The sequence below is a fragment of the Xiphophorus hellerii genome, chromosome 12, assembly GCF_003331165.1.
Source record: "Xiphophorus hellerii strain 12219 chromosome 12, Xiphophorus_hellerii-4.1, whole genome shotgun sequence".
NCBI lineage: Eukaryota > Metazoa > Chordata > Actinopteri > Cyprinodontiformes > Poeciliidae > Xiphophorus > Xiphophorus hellerii.
The window spans coordinates 26,325,475-26,343,568 of record NC_045683.1 but is presented as its reverse complement, the minus strand read 5'-3'; the positions used below and the strand labels follow the sequence as shown (position 1 = coordinate 26,343,568).

The 18,094-nt window shown below is 40.7% G+C and overlaps 1 protein-coding gene across 1 annotated transcript in view; it reads right to left on the bottom strand.

The window, feature by feature from the left end:
• Positions 1–16,940, bottom strand: part of LOC116729544 (nuclear-pore anchor) — a 33,691-nt gene extending 16,751 nt beyond the window's left edge. Inside the window, exons 1-6 of the mRNA XM_032578170.1 lie at positions 16,673–16,940; positions 13,432–13,525; positions 10,430–11,635; positions 10,230–10,302; positions 6,352–9,318; positions 3,427–3,552 (exon numbers count right to left, since the gene is read on the bottom strand). Coding sequence (XP_032434061.1) covers positions 3,427–3,552; positions 6,352–9,318; positions 10,230–10,302; positions 10,430–11,634 — 4,371 coding nt within the window. The 5' untranslated portion in view covers position 11,635; positions 13,432–13,525; positions 16,673–16,940. The remainder of the gene's footprint in view (positions 1–3,426; positions 3,553–6,351; positions 9,319–10,229; positions 10,303–10,429; positions 11,636–13,431; positions 13,526–16,672) is intronic.
• Between the last annotated feature and the right edge of the window lie 1,154 nt (positions 16,941–18,094).

Below are 18,094 nucleotides of genomic sequence, written 5' to 3'. Positions count from 1 at the left end.
TTTCCCTTATCAGTGAACACACCATATGTAAGAGATCATCATGTCCTGCAAACAACAACACTCTTCAGTGTGGATGCTGTTGACCAAGTGAAGAAGAGTTCGAAATAGCTTAAGGAAAAAATAGCTACAGCTAAAAGTTAGCTTTAAAAAAAAGGGAAAAGGTCCAAAAGGAAAAAGGAAATGAAAATGGGAAAAAGGAAAAGAAAATACTATCTTATAACATGTTTGTGGTTTCTTCAGGGTGAGAGAAATCAAGACAAATCAGGTAACAGGAAGGCTGAATGCATCGCAGGAAAATTCTTCTGCTACGTCCTTTTGAACTTGGAAATCAGAGATATTTTCTAGGATATACACACAAAGACGGCCTCCTCTAATTAGCAGTGCTATGTGTGCGGTGATGGTTGTTAACATGTTAACCATCGTTTAAATTGTCTTTGACGTGTTGAAAGACAATTTAAAATGTCAACTCTAACTATTTTTGCTAAGCCCAGAAAAATAGTAAAATAACATTCATTGCTAAATGAGTGTGCATTTATTTCTGGTTAACATGTCGGACAAAGAAATTAAGTTTCAATATATAAATGTAACCTCCTTTTTTTTTTGAGGCCATACTTTTGGTATGTTTCTTTGAGACAATAGAATAAGAAAAAAGTCTGGAAAATCTAATATTTTCAATTTAGATTTTCTTTTTCTTTTTCCACACATATCCAAAGTAGGAAAAACAACAACAACAAAAATACCTCTATAGCTTTCAAGACTGCACGGGAATCCAGCAGTTATCATAAGCAACATAAAGCTTTACAGAAGAAAATAAAAGTCAGCCACAACATTGTGATCAGAGCATCTCCGATCCATGTGTTACAATTAAATGAGATGAGCAAAGATTTCTAGTTTAAATATGAAACTTCTTCGGGTGTAACATCCAACCACAGCCAACTTTCAGTTTCAGTGTTTCTAGTCCTCCTGATGACATCATCCACTTGGCGCTGACTCACAGCTGCTCTCGCTGCTTTCAGTCTTCTGACCTCAACACTCAGCACAATCTCAGCCACAAACTCAAGCCAACAACGGCACCAGCAATATGATGCGGCCATCACACATTTAGGGTAGTTTCCGGTGTGTAAATGTGTTCAGTGAAGCCCCTTTGAGAAGAGAAGTGATCAGCGACTTACCCAGAGGGACCACGGACTCTGACAGCATGACCACACGTACAGGAGGGCTCTCAGCACGGAGTCCATCTCTGCTCTGCCGCACTCCCAGCTTCAGGCACCCACACTTAAAGAGCTGATGTCACCATGCAACCCATCTGACTACATTTTTATTTTTTTAAATCATCTGACCTGATGGGTGATAATATTACTAGTAATGCTAGTAAAAATAAGATTAATAATATATAACAGGAGCTAATAAATATGCTAAATGTGGGGTTTGGAAAAAGTCAATAAGAGCTTGTCTTAAAAAAAAAAGAGCCACTGATCAGTCTTTCCTGGCTGATATTTACGATGGAGGGTTAGGGACAGATTTAGTCTTTGTTTGTTTTGTTGAAACTACGAGAATAAAGTCATAATATGACAATCAAGGTGTAATATTTTCGGAATAAAGACAGAAAAAACTTGTTAAAATGACTAGAAAAAAGTTGTGTTTTAGTAAGAGCAAAGCTTGGATATAGTTATCAAGTTCTGATGTAACTAGCTTGTTTAGTTTTCTTCAACATAAACTCAGTAGTTTGCACAATCATTTCAAAGTCCTGATAATAATTTGATGCCGAAGTGTTAACAGATTGAATATGACCCATTTGTAAAACCAACACTTAAGTATAACTTCACAAGACAATCAACATCCATTCATTTATCGTTTTTTGTGAAGGTGTTTTTAAAAAAATACTTCATTCAATATATTAGTAGAACTTCATTCTACTAATATATTTTACGACTTACTTGAATAATATTATGAGTTTATTCTTGTATCATTACTGCTTATAGTATTATGACTTTTTGTTGTATTATTACAACTTTTACTCGTATTATGACATTTTTCTTGTATTGTAAAGACTTTTTTCTCAATATTATGACTCTTTGTTGTAGTTCTGTAGTCTTGTAATATTATTACTTTATTCTGGTAATACCATAACTATTCTTGTATTGCAATAACCTTTTTTTCTCATATTACTATATGATGCGAGTTTATTCTCATGTTATTTAAATTTCCTGTCGTACAACTTTATTCTCGTGTTATTAAGACTTTATTCTTGTAATTAAATTTTTTTTGTAGTACTCTGTGATAAATACCGACGTCAGGTATTGATTTGAAAACAAAAACAGAAAGAAAACAAAAGAGTAAAATTGCAGGTTCTTCAGCAGAGACTGTAGTGTTAAAACCAGCAAAACACAAAGGAAATAAAGTTATTAGACGCATCAAAGCATTTGTCCTTTGCCTTTATCTGCACTTTAATCTGATCTCATTCTTTGGTTTTTAGAAATCATATCTGATCATATCTATTTTCAAAACTTAATCTGCCAATCACCAACTGCAGCAGCTCAAGAGAAAATTCAGATTTTGGTCTGACTGACAGGGGCATCTCCAGAAATCCCTTTAATGCAGCTAAAATACACCAGATAAAAAACAAATATATTTTTTTGTTTAACAATTAGTAATATTCAAGCAACAAACTCTGTTTAACTAAATTCCTGTAACTCTACTACAATAAACGCTTTTTCCCACCCACAACCACTAGATGGTGCTGTTGACTTGATCAGAGGTCTGGGTCGCAGCTGTCATTGTGCCACTCAGTACATTAGAGGCCTTCACTCTGAGAATACAATTACAGTGTCGATATCAAAGAGCAAAACTAAACCCACCCATCTACGGGCGGTTACCACTCTGCAGGCTTCAATCAACTGATACGTGTGTGGAGGTAATGAGAACAGCTCCAACTGAGCAGCTATTGTTTACTCATCCGAGACCTAAATGAGGAAAGAAAAAAAAGCAGCAGCTACAGGGTTTGATGTCAAACAGGTGGAACCAGAAGAGGAACACAATCGCACCAAAGTGTTTAGGACACATGATCGTGACTGGCCGTTTCTCTTCAAAGGTTTGCGGACAGCTTCCTGATAAATTAGAGCTGATAACATACGGCTAATAATCATTTGTCTGTTTCAGTCTGGAGGAACAGGCTGCTACGTGCGCCTGACCCACTTTTGCAAAGACCATAATGTCTCACAGGCGCGGGCGATGCCTGCGACGTTAGTCATCGATTCGGCAAATTTCAGCTGCAATTAACCTCCGGTGACTATTGTCTTTAGTGTTCAGACAATACAAAGGTACACGGTACTAAACAAACACAAAAGCATTGCTCACATCTGGTGAGCTAAAAATAGTGATCAAATACGTTCAAATACGTTCGTCTTTAAATTCAGGCGTACTCACCGAACTGTGATGGTCCAGCTCTCGGTGGGCGCTGCGGCTCCTCATCCTGAGGAGACTTCCCTCCACGGCGCTGCTGGAAGGAGCCGATCTCCTCGACATGCTCCGGGAGCGCATCCGATTCAGCTCCTGGCAGCCAAACAAGGACTACAGTGAAGGCCTGAAATAAATCTTTGATGCTCCAAAGTATGAAGCTATAAAGACAAACCAGCAGCTGGTGGAAGAACCCTTCTCAATTAAACCCAGAAGCTAAAATGAACATGTGGTCATATTTTCTATATCAAATGATAGTTTTATTAAAAAGCAGGTTTATTGCAGTAACTCAAAATGTTTTAATTTAATAAATCTGAATGATTACACACACAAAGTGATATATTTCAAGGATTTATTCCTGTTAATATTGAAGGTCATAGCTAATAAAAACCCAAATTTAAGAGTCTTGGGAAATAACATAAGAACAGGGATGTTACGTTATGATCTATTGCAGGGGTCTCAAACTCCAGTCCTCGAGGGCCGCAGACCTACAGTTTTTAGATGTGCCACAGGTACAAAACACTGGAATCAAATGGCTTAATTACCTCCTCCTTGTGTAGATCAGTTCTTCAGAGCCTTAATGACCTAAATATTCTATTCAGGTGGTGCAGCAGAGGCACATCTAAAAGTTGCAGGACTGCGGCCCTGGAGGACTGGAGTTTGACACCCCTGATCTATTGGGTTGCAGCCAAAGATTATTTTAGCAATTGCTTATCAGTTATTCTGACGATTAATTGAAGAAGAAAAAAATTGGCACATTTTTCAGATTTTTCACTTAAGCACTTAAATGACACTATACTATTAGAAATGCACTCAAATGTGGAAATACTAAAGAATTTAATTCCTTTAAGAAAACAAACATTTTATTGCCTAAAATGCAATAACAAAGCATTCCTTTAGTGAGCACTTGATGATTTGTAGCAAAGGTCGCATCTGCATTTGCAAAGCTCGTCCCTTTCTGCTTGATTTAACATCAATTTAGCAGTAGGGGCTAATCTGGTGATTATTGATTTTTTTATATCTTCAATAAAAAATAGACATTATTTTGTACTGTTTTGGCTTCATTACTGCTGAAAATATGTCGTTCTTTCAGCAAATGGCCTTCTTTCAGGGTCTGTAAACGGCAGTTAATTATTTGATTACTAAATTAGTTGCCCACTATTTCATTAATTGATTCATCATAATTAATCATTTCAGCTCTAATGGCCTGCAGGACTGCTGACATAACAGTTGTCAAGCCAACGGTAACTAGCCCTACACGGGGGCGTTGGCAAAGAAGCTGACCAGAGTATAGAAGCACATTAATGGAAAGTTGAGTGGAAGGAAAAAGTGCTAGAGAAAAGGTCCAGTAGCAACAGAGTTAAACATTTTCAAATCAAAACCCTCTTTTGTTGCTGCTAAATTATTGAATAATAGACATATGAGCTCAACAACAAATATCTTTATTGTTTTTAATATTTTATTCAACCATCAGATTGGTGCAAAGTGCTATTATACCTATTCAGCTTTCAAGTGATTTAGGAACCCCTAATCATTCACGTAACTTCTTTAGAAATGTGGACTATCGACGCTGATTTTAGCATTGAGGACGTCTGTGCTGCTGCAGAACGTTTTGCATTGAGAAGCTATTTTAGGCTTGAATAGTTTCAGTGACAGGCTAACTCCTTTTAGCACAACTTGAACACAACAATAATCTTTTCCAGAATCGCATCAGATAGTTTTTTTCCAAACGAAAATGAACCCAAATGGGACAAGAGAGGCAGCGTCATGATCGCTTGTGCGTCAGATTTACCAGAAACGCACAAATACAAAGGATCCTTTGTATGTAAAAATTTACCGTGTACATAACTTTGTATGTAAAAAAAAAAGTGATTAATTGCGTTTAAATGTTTGACACATTAAAATGTATGTAATTAATTAATCAAAATTAATGTGATAAAGTCCCAACCCTATTTTTTTTTACCTGTTCAACAACAAACCAAATATGCAATACTTCAAGGAAATGAATAAAGTTTTCTGCTTTTTGTAGATAAGGAATTCATAAAGCCGTGAAGATCCAAAAGATAAAACGCTTCAAGTACCTGTCTTACCTTGTTGAAAGAAAGGGATACACCGTCCTAAATCTTTTGTTTTGGTAGATTGTTATGGTTTAATTTTTTTTTTTTTGTAAGTTTACGCTCAGCAACAAGATGGATCACTCTTTACTCTTCTCGTTTAATCAAGTTTAACAAACAGGTGCACCTAAATCTGCTTATAAAGAAAATTTGCAGGATGTTTGTTGTCCAATTTCTACACAATTAAGAGGAAAGCAAAAAAAGATGAAGATGATGATGAATAAGATGTGTTCTAGCTAATCTTCTTTTAAAGAAGTTTTCAAATTGCTAGTAAATGATGATGGCATTTGACAAAATATTGCCTCTTTCACATTTGGTTACTGTACTATGTCTTTAGAGAGTAAAACATTTTGAACTACCTTGGTGATCAAATGTACGATACAGATCAACTTGACATCGACTTAAATTTGAGTGAGTTTCACCCCAAAAATGACTCACAAAGTGTCCATCTCAGTGTATTATAAGCCTGGCGGGCCACCAGGCTTTACTTGTGCCCCACCAGGCTATGCATTGCTTATTTATTTAAATCTTTTTAAAATGTGTGCATTTTTTAAGACTTTATAGTCGGCGTTCGGGTGTGAATCTTCCAATCTTTCAATAACACATGATTATCAAGTGATATTTTCAAATTTCCTGTCAACTTTAAACATTTTGTTAGCTCAAAAATACAACGTGCTGCTGGATGAATGACTGTCCTAGCGCCCAACCACCAGGCTTAGTGAGTTTTCTGGGAGAAACCTTGCATCTGCAGCCACTGCCTGATCAGATTAGTCTCTCTCACCTGGGATCCGTGGGATCTCCTGTGGCCGTGGGCGTCTCTCCTTTCTTTTGGAGGCTGGGGCTCTCTTGGGATCCAGATCTGCTCTCCGAGGCTACTATGGGAAAGTTCATAAAGAGAGTTCCTCGATTGTTGCTCTTTCCCTGAAAGAGGAGACAAGAAGAGAGGCTCATCCAGGAAAGCGGGCCTGTGCCGTTGTGGGCTGGGATGCCTCTCCTCAGGTTTGAGGAGAAGTTGTTCTGGGCTGAGCTTGTTGGACACTCTCTTGGGTTCCATCACTGGTTTGTCCACCGACATCTCAACGGGCCGCAGCTCCCACGGATCCTGAGGGGACATTGTCCACACCGGACTCGAGAAACCTGCTGAAGTCTGCGCCGGAACTTTCCAGCTGACGTCTCTTTCGGGCGTGGGTTGCAACCAAACCCCAAACTCAGCATCTAGTCCCGTAATACCAGAAGCAGGAAGCGAGTCTTTGCTCGGTGAGCCTTGAGCGTGAGACGTAAAGGAGTCGATGTCAAGAATCACAGGTTTATATGGCTCCCTCCATCGTGGTGAGGCGTCACCGTGCTGGGGAGACGCCGGAGACAGCAGGTCACTTCTGAGGACAGAGTCCAGGTCCAGAACTTTGGGTCTCAGAGTGGACGACTCCAACCACAGCCTCTCCTGCCCCTCCTCCTTCTGCTTCTCCTTCAGTCGCTGCCTCTCCAATTCTTGTTGCTTGGCTATGTGCCTCATTTTCTCCGCCTCTGCCTTTTCCAGCTTTTCCTTTGCTTTATGTTTCTCTATCTCCAGCTCCTTCCTCTGCCGGTCCTTCTCCTGTTCTCGTCTCAGCCGCTCATGCTCGAACTGCTGCCTCTCGAGGTCCAGCTGCCTCTGCTTCTGCTTCTCCTTTTCCAACTCCCTCTGCCTCCGTTTCTCCCTCTCTCTCGTCTCAATCCCCATCTGACGCTCGATCTCCAACTCCCTCTGTTTCGCTCGCTCCTTCTCAAGCTCTTTTATCTTCAACACTTCCTGCTCCAAAGCCATCTGTCTTAATTTTTCAGCCTCTTTCTCTTCCTTTTCTCTCAGTCTCTGCTTTTCCAGCTCAACTAGCTGCTGCTTCTCCATCTCTTTGAGCCTTTCGTACTCCTCCCTCCTCTTCCTTTCCTGCTCTCGTTTCAGCCTCTCATTCTCCAACTGCTCTCTCTCCATGTCTAGCTGTTTCTGCCTCTGTTTCTCCAACTCCCTCTCCTTTTCCATCTGAATCTCCAACTCACACTGCCTTTCTTTCTCTCTTTCAAGCTCCCTTATTCTCAGACTTTCCTGCTCCAGAGCCATCTGTCTTAATCTCTCTGCCTCTTTTTCTGCCCTCTCTCTTGATCTCTGCTTCTCTAGCTCAACTAGCTGCTGTCTCTCCATCTCTTTGAGTTTTTCTAACTCCTCTTTCCTCTTCCTTTCGTTCTCCTGTTCTTTTCTCAGTCTCTCTTTCTCCAACTGCTGTCTCTCCAAGTCTTGCTGTCTCTTCTCCTTTTCCATCTCCCTTTGTCTCTGTTTTTCCAGCTCTCTCTTCCTTTCCATCTCCATCTCCCTCTCCTTTTGTATAGCTCTTTTCTCAAGCTCTTTCATCTTCAGCATTTCCTGCTCTAACGCCATCTGTCTCGATTTTTCGGCCTCCTTCTCAGCCTTTTCTCTAAGACTCTGCATCTCCATTTCTTTCTGCTTCTCCTTTTCACGCTCCCTCTCCATCTCTTTTTGCCTCTCTTGTTCTTTCTGGAGTTGACGCTGTCGCTCCCTCTCCAGTTCTTGCCGTTTCTGTTTCTCCATCTCGAGTTTTTGTCTATGCCGCTCCTCCTCAAGTTCTCTCTTCTCCTTTTCAAACACTTTTTGCCTTTGTCGTTCAAACTCTCGCTGTCTCTCCAACTCCTTCATTCTTTCAAAGTCTACTTGTGCTTGCTCCTCGTGCTCATTCATCTTAGCCAGGTGTCTTTCTCTCTCCTGTTGCTCTTTTGTCTTTTTTAATTCCATTACATCTGCTTTGGTTTGTTCCTCCATCTGGGAGCTGATCTCCATGGACGGGACGGTGTTCCTCTGCATTAGTTCGTCAAACTTCTCTTGAGTGGGGGAGATTTGCCCAAACGCTTTTTCTAGAGAAGGGTTCCTCCTGGCTGAATAGATTTGTCCCTGTGAGCCCCCCATAGCTGACCTCACAGGTAGATCATTGAAGTGCAGATTGGCACCAGCGAGGCTTGATCCCACCTCTCCGGGAGATGCTGTATCTTGCATCTGTCCAGTCAAAGCAAAGTAGGTGGCCTTGGGTTTCTGCGGCTCTTCTCCCTGCAGTATTTTTAAACGTTTAGGGGCGGCTACATCCTGGTCTTTCTCCAAACCTGCTCGCCCCTCGCTTTCCGATTCCTGCGGGATCCCTTTATGCGAACCTTCCCCCTGATCGAAACTGGTAGTGGTCCACTTGTGCAAAGCCCCCACTCTGAGGTACCGCGGCGACGGGTCGGCCATCTGTACGGCCGGCCTGGCTCGTTCTGAGCGCCTGGTGCGGAGCGTCATGGCCTTGTCTTCCCACTGGGCCGCCGGGACGCTCTCACTCACTGCTCGGTTCTCTTCAGCCGCCTGGATCGTGTCGAAGGCGTGTGAGACCCGGAACGAATCCGAGGGGGACACGGGTTCCCTGTAGGTGGCCGTAACGAGGGATCCATCATCCTCCTCCTCTTCATTTCCTCTCGCAAAGAACACACCACCATTCTTGGGTGATTCATCCTGGTCCATCAGGAACACACTCTGCCTCTCCACAATGTTCTCAAACAAGGAAGCTCGCACTGTGTGCAACTCGGCACCAGAACTGCTTTCCTTAGGATGAGCCCACGGCAGTCCTGCTTCCGACCCTTCAGGTGCGAGACCCTTTCTGGACTCTAAAGGGGAATCCTTGAAATCCAGGAACGTCTTGTGGTCGTTGGGAGTGGTTGTTGATTCCTCGGCCTGGGAAGACGAGAGAAGATAAACACAAGTTAGATTAACCATATTGCAAAAGTCTTTAGAAAAGAAGAAGAGACGGTTTAAACACAACTCTGCAATGGAGCTATAACAAGCGTTAAACCAGGAAATGAACACGACAAACAGAACAAGATGCAACATAGGAGGTCAAGTGTTTAACTTGACCTCCTATGTATGTACGTATGTAAACTTAACAGTGGATGAGTTGCTGAAACTGCAACCAAGCCTTATTAAAATGACCTTCCACCACTAACTTTTAAAGGGAAGAATTAAATTTAGATGTCTTAGGTTTAACCTTTTTTTTCCATCGATTTATGACCTACATTTTCTGTTGCAATACCTATTATCAGATATGAACATTGTTACTAGTATAAAAGTAAAGTTATGGGGAATCTGTTGAACACATGAAGGAAAGAATGCACATAGAAAGACAAGGAAACAGTTGAAATCTGTCAGTTCTTAGACATCATTCCTGATCCTATGTGCAAATCAATATCAGCTGTGGGATTTATTCAGATCTCAAAGGAGTTCCTTGGACTTTCCAAATGTTCTGAATATGGGCTAATGCAATGGGCGTGGTCATGAAAACCTACAATAAATTCTAACTTGTGCACCACATATTGTATGATCATTTACCCTGGGGCAAAGAGCAATCAAAATATTATGGCATTTGTATCATTCCGAGTGTATAAAAGCTCCTGACCTCAACTGTATGTCCAGATTTCAAATGGTAAACCCTTTATCCTGCCATTTCTCCATTCCTTTACATTCTTCACACAATAGGCTCTAAAAGCGTTTCCTAAAACTGAGCTGTAAAAACACCCCTCACTGGTCTGCTAAAAATACATCGGACAAAACGAGAACCCCGATGTGGCAAAGCTCGGCCCCTCTCTTACCCCTCTCTGAGACTCTTTGCTGATGTCATGTCGATCCGTTCCCTCAGGGTCTGGTGAGCGCTCGGATGAAAACCTGATGAACATACACATACAAAAGCATGCATGACAATGGAACTCATGCACCCACACACAAAAAAAGAACAAAAAAAAAAACACTGAACAGAAACAAGCAGATGAAAGAGAATAAGCAGAGCTCTTACTTTTTGGTGCGATCCAGAGGCAACGGGCGGGGCTTCAACACCGGCTTCACAGCGGGGATCGGACTTGGCGTGGTATCCACGGTCAGTTGCTTGATGAGCTGCTTCACGCCCACGGACGATTCCGCCTCTGGAACCGGCTGCACCGGATCGGCCGCCGCGCCTGGAGAGGACGATGCATCGAGGAGGAGACTTATCCGAGACTTGATGCTCGCCACCGGCTTAACGTCCTCACCGTCCTTCGCAGCAGTTTCTTCCGCTTTTTGCTTGGAGTGAGTTTGATCAGCAACGCCGTCAGCACTGTCTGATGTTGCGCTGGGAGGAGTTTTCTCTTGTTCTTGGTCCTGATCCGGTGGAGTGTTCGCTTTGGGGCTTTTCTGGTGCAGAGACAGACCGATAGACTCAAACTTAGACGTGAGATCGGCTGAAAGGGGTCGCCTCGCTACCCAGCGAGGAGCAGGGACGGGTGTCTCAGTTTTAGCCGGTGCAGCAGGAAAAATAGCCGAAAAGGGTCTGGGTTTCCTGGGCTGCGTTCTCAGTTGCACTGCTGCTTCAGGAGGAAATTTGGTTTTTGCTTCTTCGTCCTGCCCTATTGCAGCAAGAAACTCCATCGATTTAGCTCTGGTCATAGATCCTTCCTTGCTCTCACCACTCTCATTTTTGACTGAAGTGGTTCCAGACCACTCAGCTGCCGAATATGTTTTAAGACTCTTGGAATAGGCCAAGTTCAACGCAGCAGGTTTTTGCCTCCCGGTCGGGATGGGGCGGCTTGATTTACTGGGCTCCACGGGATCAAGAGGAGGGACCGGTTTAAAAGGCTGGATCACAGGCTTGGTTGTCTGGCCAGTTTTCAATGAATTCGGTGTTCTGAAGGAAGTAGCAGCAGGACGGTTGGGGTTGGTGGACACTAGCCTCGCTGTTGGTTTCGGTGTGTTTGGCAGATCCGGTTTGGACCCAGAAATGCGAGTGGGCTCTGGGCGGGGTTTGGGGGCGAGTATGGGCTTAATGGTGGGGTTTTTCTCCACAGCGAACGGCTTGGGCGTGAGCCGAGGCTTAGGGTTTGGGGCAGGTTTGTTGGATTCCAACTCGATAGACGGCATTTCAATGACGTTCTTATTGCTGGCGTCAGTCAAGGGACTGAGGTGGAGTCGTCCTCCTGCCCCGGTTCCCCCGACCTCACCGGTCTGAACCTCCACCTGAGCAGCCATCCTTTACAACAAATACACAAAAAGAAAAGGACTTTTTTAACTTCTTAATATCTCTAAATCGCACAATAATCAATCTTCAAATGCTATCAAATGCTATTATGCTTCCTCAGAGTTGCCAATAGTCTACTACCTACCAGTAAATGCTACTCTAGCTGCTAAATCATTTGGTGTGAATGTCGCAACTGACTGGAAAACAGCTATTTTTAGGGTCAGTAAAGAATGTAAAATTACTAAAAAGGAGTGCAATTAAAAGGTGCTCTGTTTATTCTTTGGAGAATTGTCTGTTCAGGAACACGCTTGATGAAGAAATATAGAAAGGTTTTTAAATAACCCAGAAGTTAGGAAAATTATTATTATATTTAAAATTATATCTTATAGTTTTGAAGATCTTGATCTTGGCAGATGAAAAAAGGGAATATTATGAAAACTTACCCTAATTTCACTGATCAGTACTAAAGCAAACAGTGACATGCTAGTCGTCATGTTTTCATGGCAAGTAGTAATTTTAAGAGTTTTGTTGTTGTTGTTTTACACATCTTTATCAGCAGTAAAGTGGAAGGTGTTTTATTTACTATTTTTATAGCCAGGAGAGCTAATTTATGAAGTGGGAAAACATTCAGCTTATATTTGATTAAGCAGTAGACTTTAGATTAAACAAAAAATATAAAATAAGTGAATTTATCAAACACTCATTTAAATAACTCCACATGTACGCAATGTCTTAGATAATGACACACTAAGAGACACTAAACCCAACAGCAACATTCAAACAATAGCTTTTTCTTTTCTTTTTTCAAAACAAAGTCAACAATTATTACATTCCATGAACTGGATTATTGACGTGGTTGGCTACTCTGGAGTCTCCTGCTTGTCTTGCCGACTGTAGTCAAATAAAACCCATTAGGTTAATGAATGCAGAAGGACACTCCTTCTGGCTTTTAAACAACGACTTTTCTTGCAAGTGAAAGATGAACAGACGAGTGTCGCTAGTGTGGCAAAATTCTCTCAGGCATTTTATTAAAAAAAGGTTACAAATCTTACAAATGGTAGGACAGAAAATGTTCCCACTTTCTTTTAAAAATCCGAGACCAGAAAACAGTCAAAGGCTAATAACAATTACTTGTAACTTGAGCATTTTTAGTTATTTATTTTCTTGCCTGATTGCACAACCCAACATGGGATCTGCACTACTTTGGCACCGATACATGTACAGATACACCTCCAGAAAGTAAGTCCCTCTGTTTGTTTTTTCAAACATATTCTTATTGTTGTTTGACTAGAAAAGCAAAAAAAATAAAAAATAAAAAACCCGCAGCACAAAGCTGGAATTACTGGCGTAGCAACGATCACGAGTAACGACGGCACGTGTCCGAGGTGAATCCCGGGACAGGCGGGGGTTGGACAGCGGTACAATGTCACCGTTTACCTTCCTTGTAACTCAGGCGTGTCGAGCCGTCTACGTCGAATGAGGGACTCCGTGGAAAACTTTTAGCAAGCTGCTGGGAACAATCCAGCTCTGCCATTTATTAACGTCCGCGGTCATTTTAGACCTTTGACCCTTATTTGAGGATAATGAAGCAATTAGATAACTGAAATTAATGTTTAAATATAATTCATCTACCATCGCCAGAGTGACAACTTGAGCCAAAACTGAAACGAAGACGGTCGTTTCCCGGCCCTTTAAGAGGCTCTGACATCTGATAACGCGTTCCACATGTTCCTGCGCTCGTTGACTTTGTAGCACAGACTTGGTAGATTCTTTGAGTTGCAACAAATAATCCCACCACGGGCTCCTACCTTGGCAGATGTTAACCGTCTGCGGAAGAGCTTGGGTCTTTGTTGTAGCCAAGCCACGATGTCATAGCACACAAGGGGGACCGGGTTGAAGATGCTTAAGAGAAATACACAAGCTTTTCATTAGTTAAAGACAGCAAAGTAGGAACAAAAAACAAAATCACTGCAGAGCCACAGAAGGATTAGTCCAACTGTGGCGTCACTGTGGTGTTCTCACGCCTTCCTTACTGAAGCAAATAGATAATAAAATGCACACTCACAGAGACTTGAGTAAACACAGTCACGCCTCTGCATTTGAGTCGACTGTGGCAAACTGTGTTGGGATGTAAAAAAAAGAGTGCTCCAGGAAATTCAGGAACTCCGCACGGCTCTCCGTTGACTCTCTGTAGTACGTATATTTGCATCGACGCCTAGATCGCTACTCCTAATACCCCACGCTTTTTTTTTTTTTTTTTACCCCGTGTACGTCTATGCAAAATCAATCTGCAGGTATCAGAAGTGGAATTAACACTCCCTTTTTTCTGCTGAGTCAGTAATGACACGAGGAAGGAGGAAAAGAGAGCAATGCTGAGAAAGCACCGTGGAAAAAAGACGTTACAAAGTTGTTGTTTATTTAGTTTTATTTTTTGTTTAAAAAGTGACCTTTTCATGTTGACAGGAAACGCCTCTGCCAGGATGGAATGCTAAACATTTACTCTGATGGTGGGGTCGGGCAGCCCAGCAGGGATTAGATCAGTCTCTGTCTTACATAGGCTGAGACAACTATTCTGCACACAAGCCATGACTGAAACATGCAGACGACAAAATAAAAGTAACAAACTTGGGGTTTTTTGTTTTTAAATAAAAGCTAGCTTCATCTAGACATTTGGCATTAAGTTTGAGGGAGATCACAAATGCATTTTGGTATTTAGCAGGCAGTCCCTGCGGGCCAGTGGGCCACAGGGTAAACCTGCAGGGAGTCTGTTTTGTTTTGACACCAAAGGATGTCAAGTCAGTAACGTGGCTCAGCCGGTTTATTCAAAGGTTACACAAAGGAATTTCCCTCAGACGTTTATGTTGAAAGAGTTTCAGAAGCTGACCAGGCATCAGGTTTAATAACGAAACATCCATAAGGACTAATAAAGATGGCGGCTGCCATTTGTCTGTACAGATTAGGGTACAGGCGATTAGATTAGACCTGCACAATATGAGGAAAACATGCACTTATGGTGGTGAGTATCATTAAGGCTGAAATTATTAATCCGTTCAATCGTGATTCATTGGGTTAATTGTGATTCATTGATTATTTAAATAGTTTTCAATTGACTGAGTAATCGATGAGTCGCTACCAGGAGTTTGCAAACTCAATAAGGGCCATTGGCGAAAAGAAAAACCTTTTCAGAGCAATAAACGAGCTAAACCTGTACAAAAAAAGCAATATGCCTTCTACACTGACGATTACAAAACCTTTCTCTGTAAATGTGTTTTAGCCAAAAACTACTTGATATTTAATCTAAACAATACAAAAGTCAAACACAGCTGTCTTTACGTTTGAACTAAACTAATAAGTTAAAGTCAAGTTGTTTCATCGCTCTCTGGTTTATGTGACTTGCGACGTTTGCTGACATAAGAATTTATCCCACAGATTTCTCAGTATTGCAGCTGCCAATCCCCGATCAAGACCGACTGAGAAAAAAATAGATAAATGACAGATTGAGCGGTGCAGCACGGTCGTAATTTCTCTGATGTAGGTGTGCAGTGTCATTGAAGATGTAATTTCACACAAATGATTGCAGCTAAATTTACCAAATTTCTCTTATTTGGGATCAGCAGCTCAAATGGGGAAATTTTTTATTTTCCATTTGTTGTTGAAATAAAAACTACTAACTCTACCAAAGAACTTGTACTGCATTGAGTAATCGGCATTGACAAGAAGTCTGACCAGTGCACAGCATATTTTTATAACTTTTATCTGTTTTTTTTTTTGTTTTTTTAAAAGTTGTCTGTAGAGCCAAAAATGGCGGTTGTAGTTTATTCTGATGCATTTGGTGAACAAGAAAACATGAACAACAAAGACTTTTCGGTATTTGTCCAACTGACTACCAATCGGAGGCCAATCAAGAAATATTTGGCCAATTTCAATCTCCAGATAATTATTGACTGGTGTACATTTGAACTTTAAACATTTCCAAAATAAATTTTCACAAAATTTCCACAAATGAGTTAATATTTGGTACATTCTAAGTAAAAAAAAAAAAAAAAAAAGTAAATAAAATCAAACAAGCATCTAAATGTATTCCGATTTTTACATTTTTGGTCTTGTTGATCAAAGAAAGAGTCAATTTAGGAAAAATTTGTCAAGTTTCAACATAAATAAATGTACCTGTAAATAAGTCATAGTCATAAATAATCAGAGGCTAATTTTATGCGTTAAGATGCTTGTTCACATACAAATACATGCGTACAACCTGTTCATAATGGTAACAGCAAGAGAAAGCAAATTGTGGGTTGATTTAATTGCATTAATCAACCTGTCAGACATTTAAATAGACAATTCTTAAATATCAGAGAAGTTTAAGAACATAAGTTTTGGACAAGAAATAAAATTAATTCTAGTTAAATCAAACAAACAAAAAAATCAATCAAGAGACGTGGATTTATTTGTATTTTTTTCCAATTTAATGTGATTAATTCCAGAATTGGAGCACACCAAAATAAATCTGCCCATATCAAACTCAAAACGCCGGGGAGGAGGAAATAGGAAGAGAAAGAAAAAGGAAATTGGTATCGGTCGGGAAAAGTCCGATTGGTGCAGCTCCAAGTAAAAAGCCAGTGAATGCAGATTTTATGCCTACTAAGTCATATTTTGGTCAATAACGGTGCACAAGTCAGCCAAAGCTGTTTTAGTCCAAACATTTCAACAAGTGTTATCTCTTCCTTGTTTCCTCCCAGCTCATCCCAACCATCTGGATCAGCAGGGACAGTATCCGGTCGAATTTACCGAAACACAAATTTTGGCCGTGCACCGAACAGGACAAAATTTCACCGAAAAACAACAACAACTTGTTCACATGTAGCAAGAGCTCGGACTTATGCGCAACCATGGAGACTTAAAACAGGAGGACCTATAAACCGCATCAGCGGATCGCTCGCTAGCAGCCGAAAGGCTAACAACTCAAGAAGCTGAACTTTCAAAATGGAAACACTGACTGAACCTGTCTTTTTTTTTTCTCTGCCTGGTTTATCCATTCTGGAGACAACTTACCAAACGGAGAAATGGGGTTTTTTCCCCCTTTGCCACCGTCGAATCAACTCCAAACTGGGTTATATTCAGCCAACTTTGCACGGTAGTCCCGGAGCTGCGGTGGTTAGTTAATACAGAGGCTAGCAGTGTGGCTAACTTAGCTGGTTTACTCAGCTAGCCAAATGACTGGCTATCCCGTCTCAGGTTGCAGTGTTGTTGACAGGACCGACGAGACAGCGCCGAGAAGCCAACAAGCAGTCTGACTGGTTAGCTACAAAGATCCATCAAGCTGGACAAACGGGCGACCGCATTTCCGGCCAATGCTTTCAAAATAAAAGACCATGAAAGTAGAGCATTTCTGCAAAAAAAAAAAAAAAAAGGTTATTGTGATGTCAAAACCCGTCTTCATCAAATCCATATGATTTTTAAAATAATTTGACTGTAAATGAAGTCTGAACATTTCTGGTAGGGAAATCTATACATTCCCGTCTGTCCTGGGTGACAAACAGTTTTCATGTCTGTTCTTTATTGCTTCATTTTCCTGAAAAGGTTTTGCTGCAGGAGTGCAGAATTCAAATAACCACATATGAAGGTGGAAGTTGAGTAAAAATATGCAAAGCTATGGGCAAACAAGAAATGTACAGAAGTACTGGAAAAAGTTCTGTTCACATAAGCCTTTTATGATGTCAACATAGAACCAGGTGAGTGAAGAGGCTTATTTTGAGGGCTATAATTTGTCTTAACTTGTAGCAAAATTAAAAACAAACCTAAAACACTATAATGTTCTACAGCTGACAAGCTATAGCTGTGAGTTGTGCTGTTTTTACAGAAAGGTATGGTTAGCAAATATATTTTTTTATTCAGTGCACCACTGACCTTAGCTTTTGGAAACACAAAAATTATACTTGAAAGATTATATTTCAGAAAGATTACAATTTTAGTCATTAAATATCCAAGATAACACTACCCATCTAATGTACACATACTGGAATCGTACTTTTTGTGAGCCTAAAGCTGAGAGAAGAGACTGTAATTAAATTCAGGGTTGTTTATTTTTGGTAGGTGTGTGTTAAAGGAGTTGTTTTTTTTAAACAAACAAAAAAACCTTCACATAAATTCAAATTGATAGATTTACAGAACAGAGGAAAATATCTTGAACCAATTGGAAAACGATAAAACATTAATAGTATCATGGGGGAGCACAATTAAAAAACAAATCATTTGCGATAACGTATTTCTAAAAGAACATGTATTTTGAATAATAGGCTAATTAATGGCCAAAAAAAATCTTAAGTGACACAGATACCTCTTTCTTTCAAAGGCATACAAAAGACTGAAAATTTTAGAATTCCCCACAAAATGGCGAACTTTAACACATTACCCGAAGTGATGCAAAATTAAAAGCAGTAAGACTGCCCGAGAACCCAATTTAAAAGAAAGGTG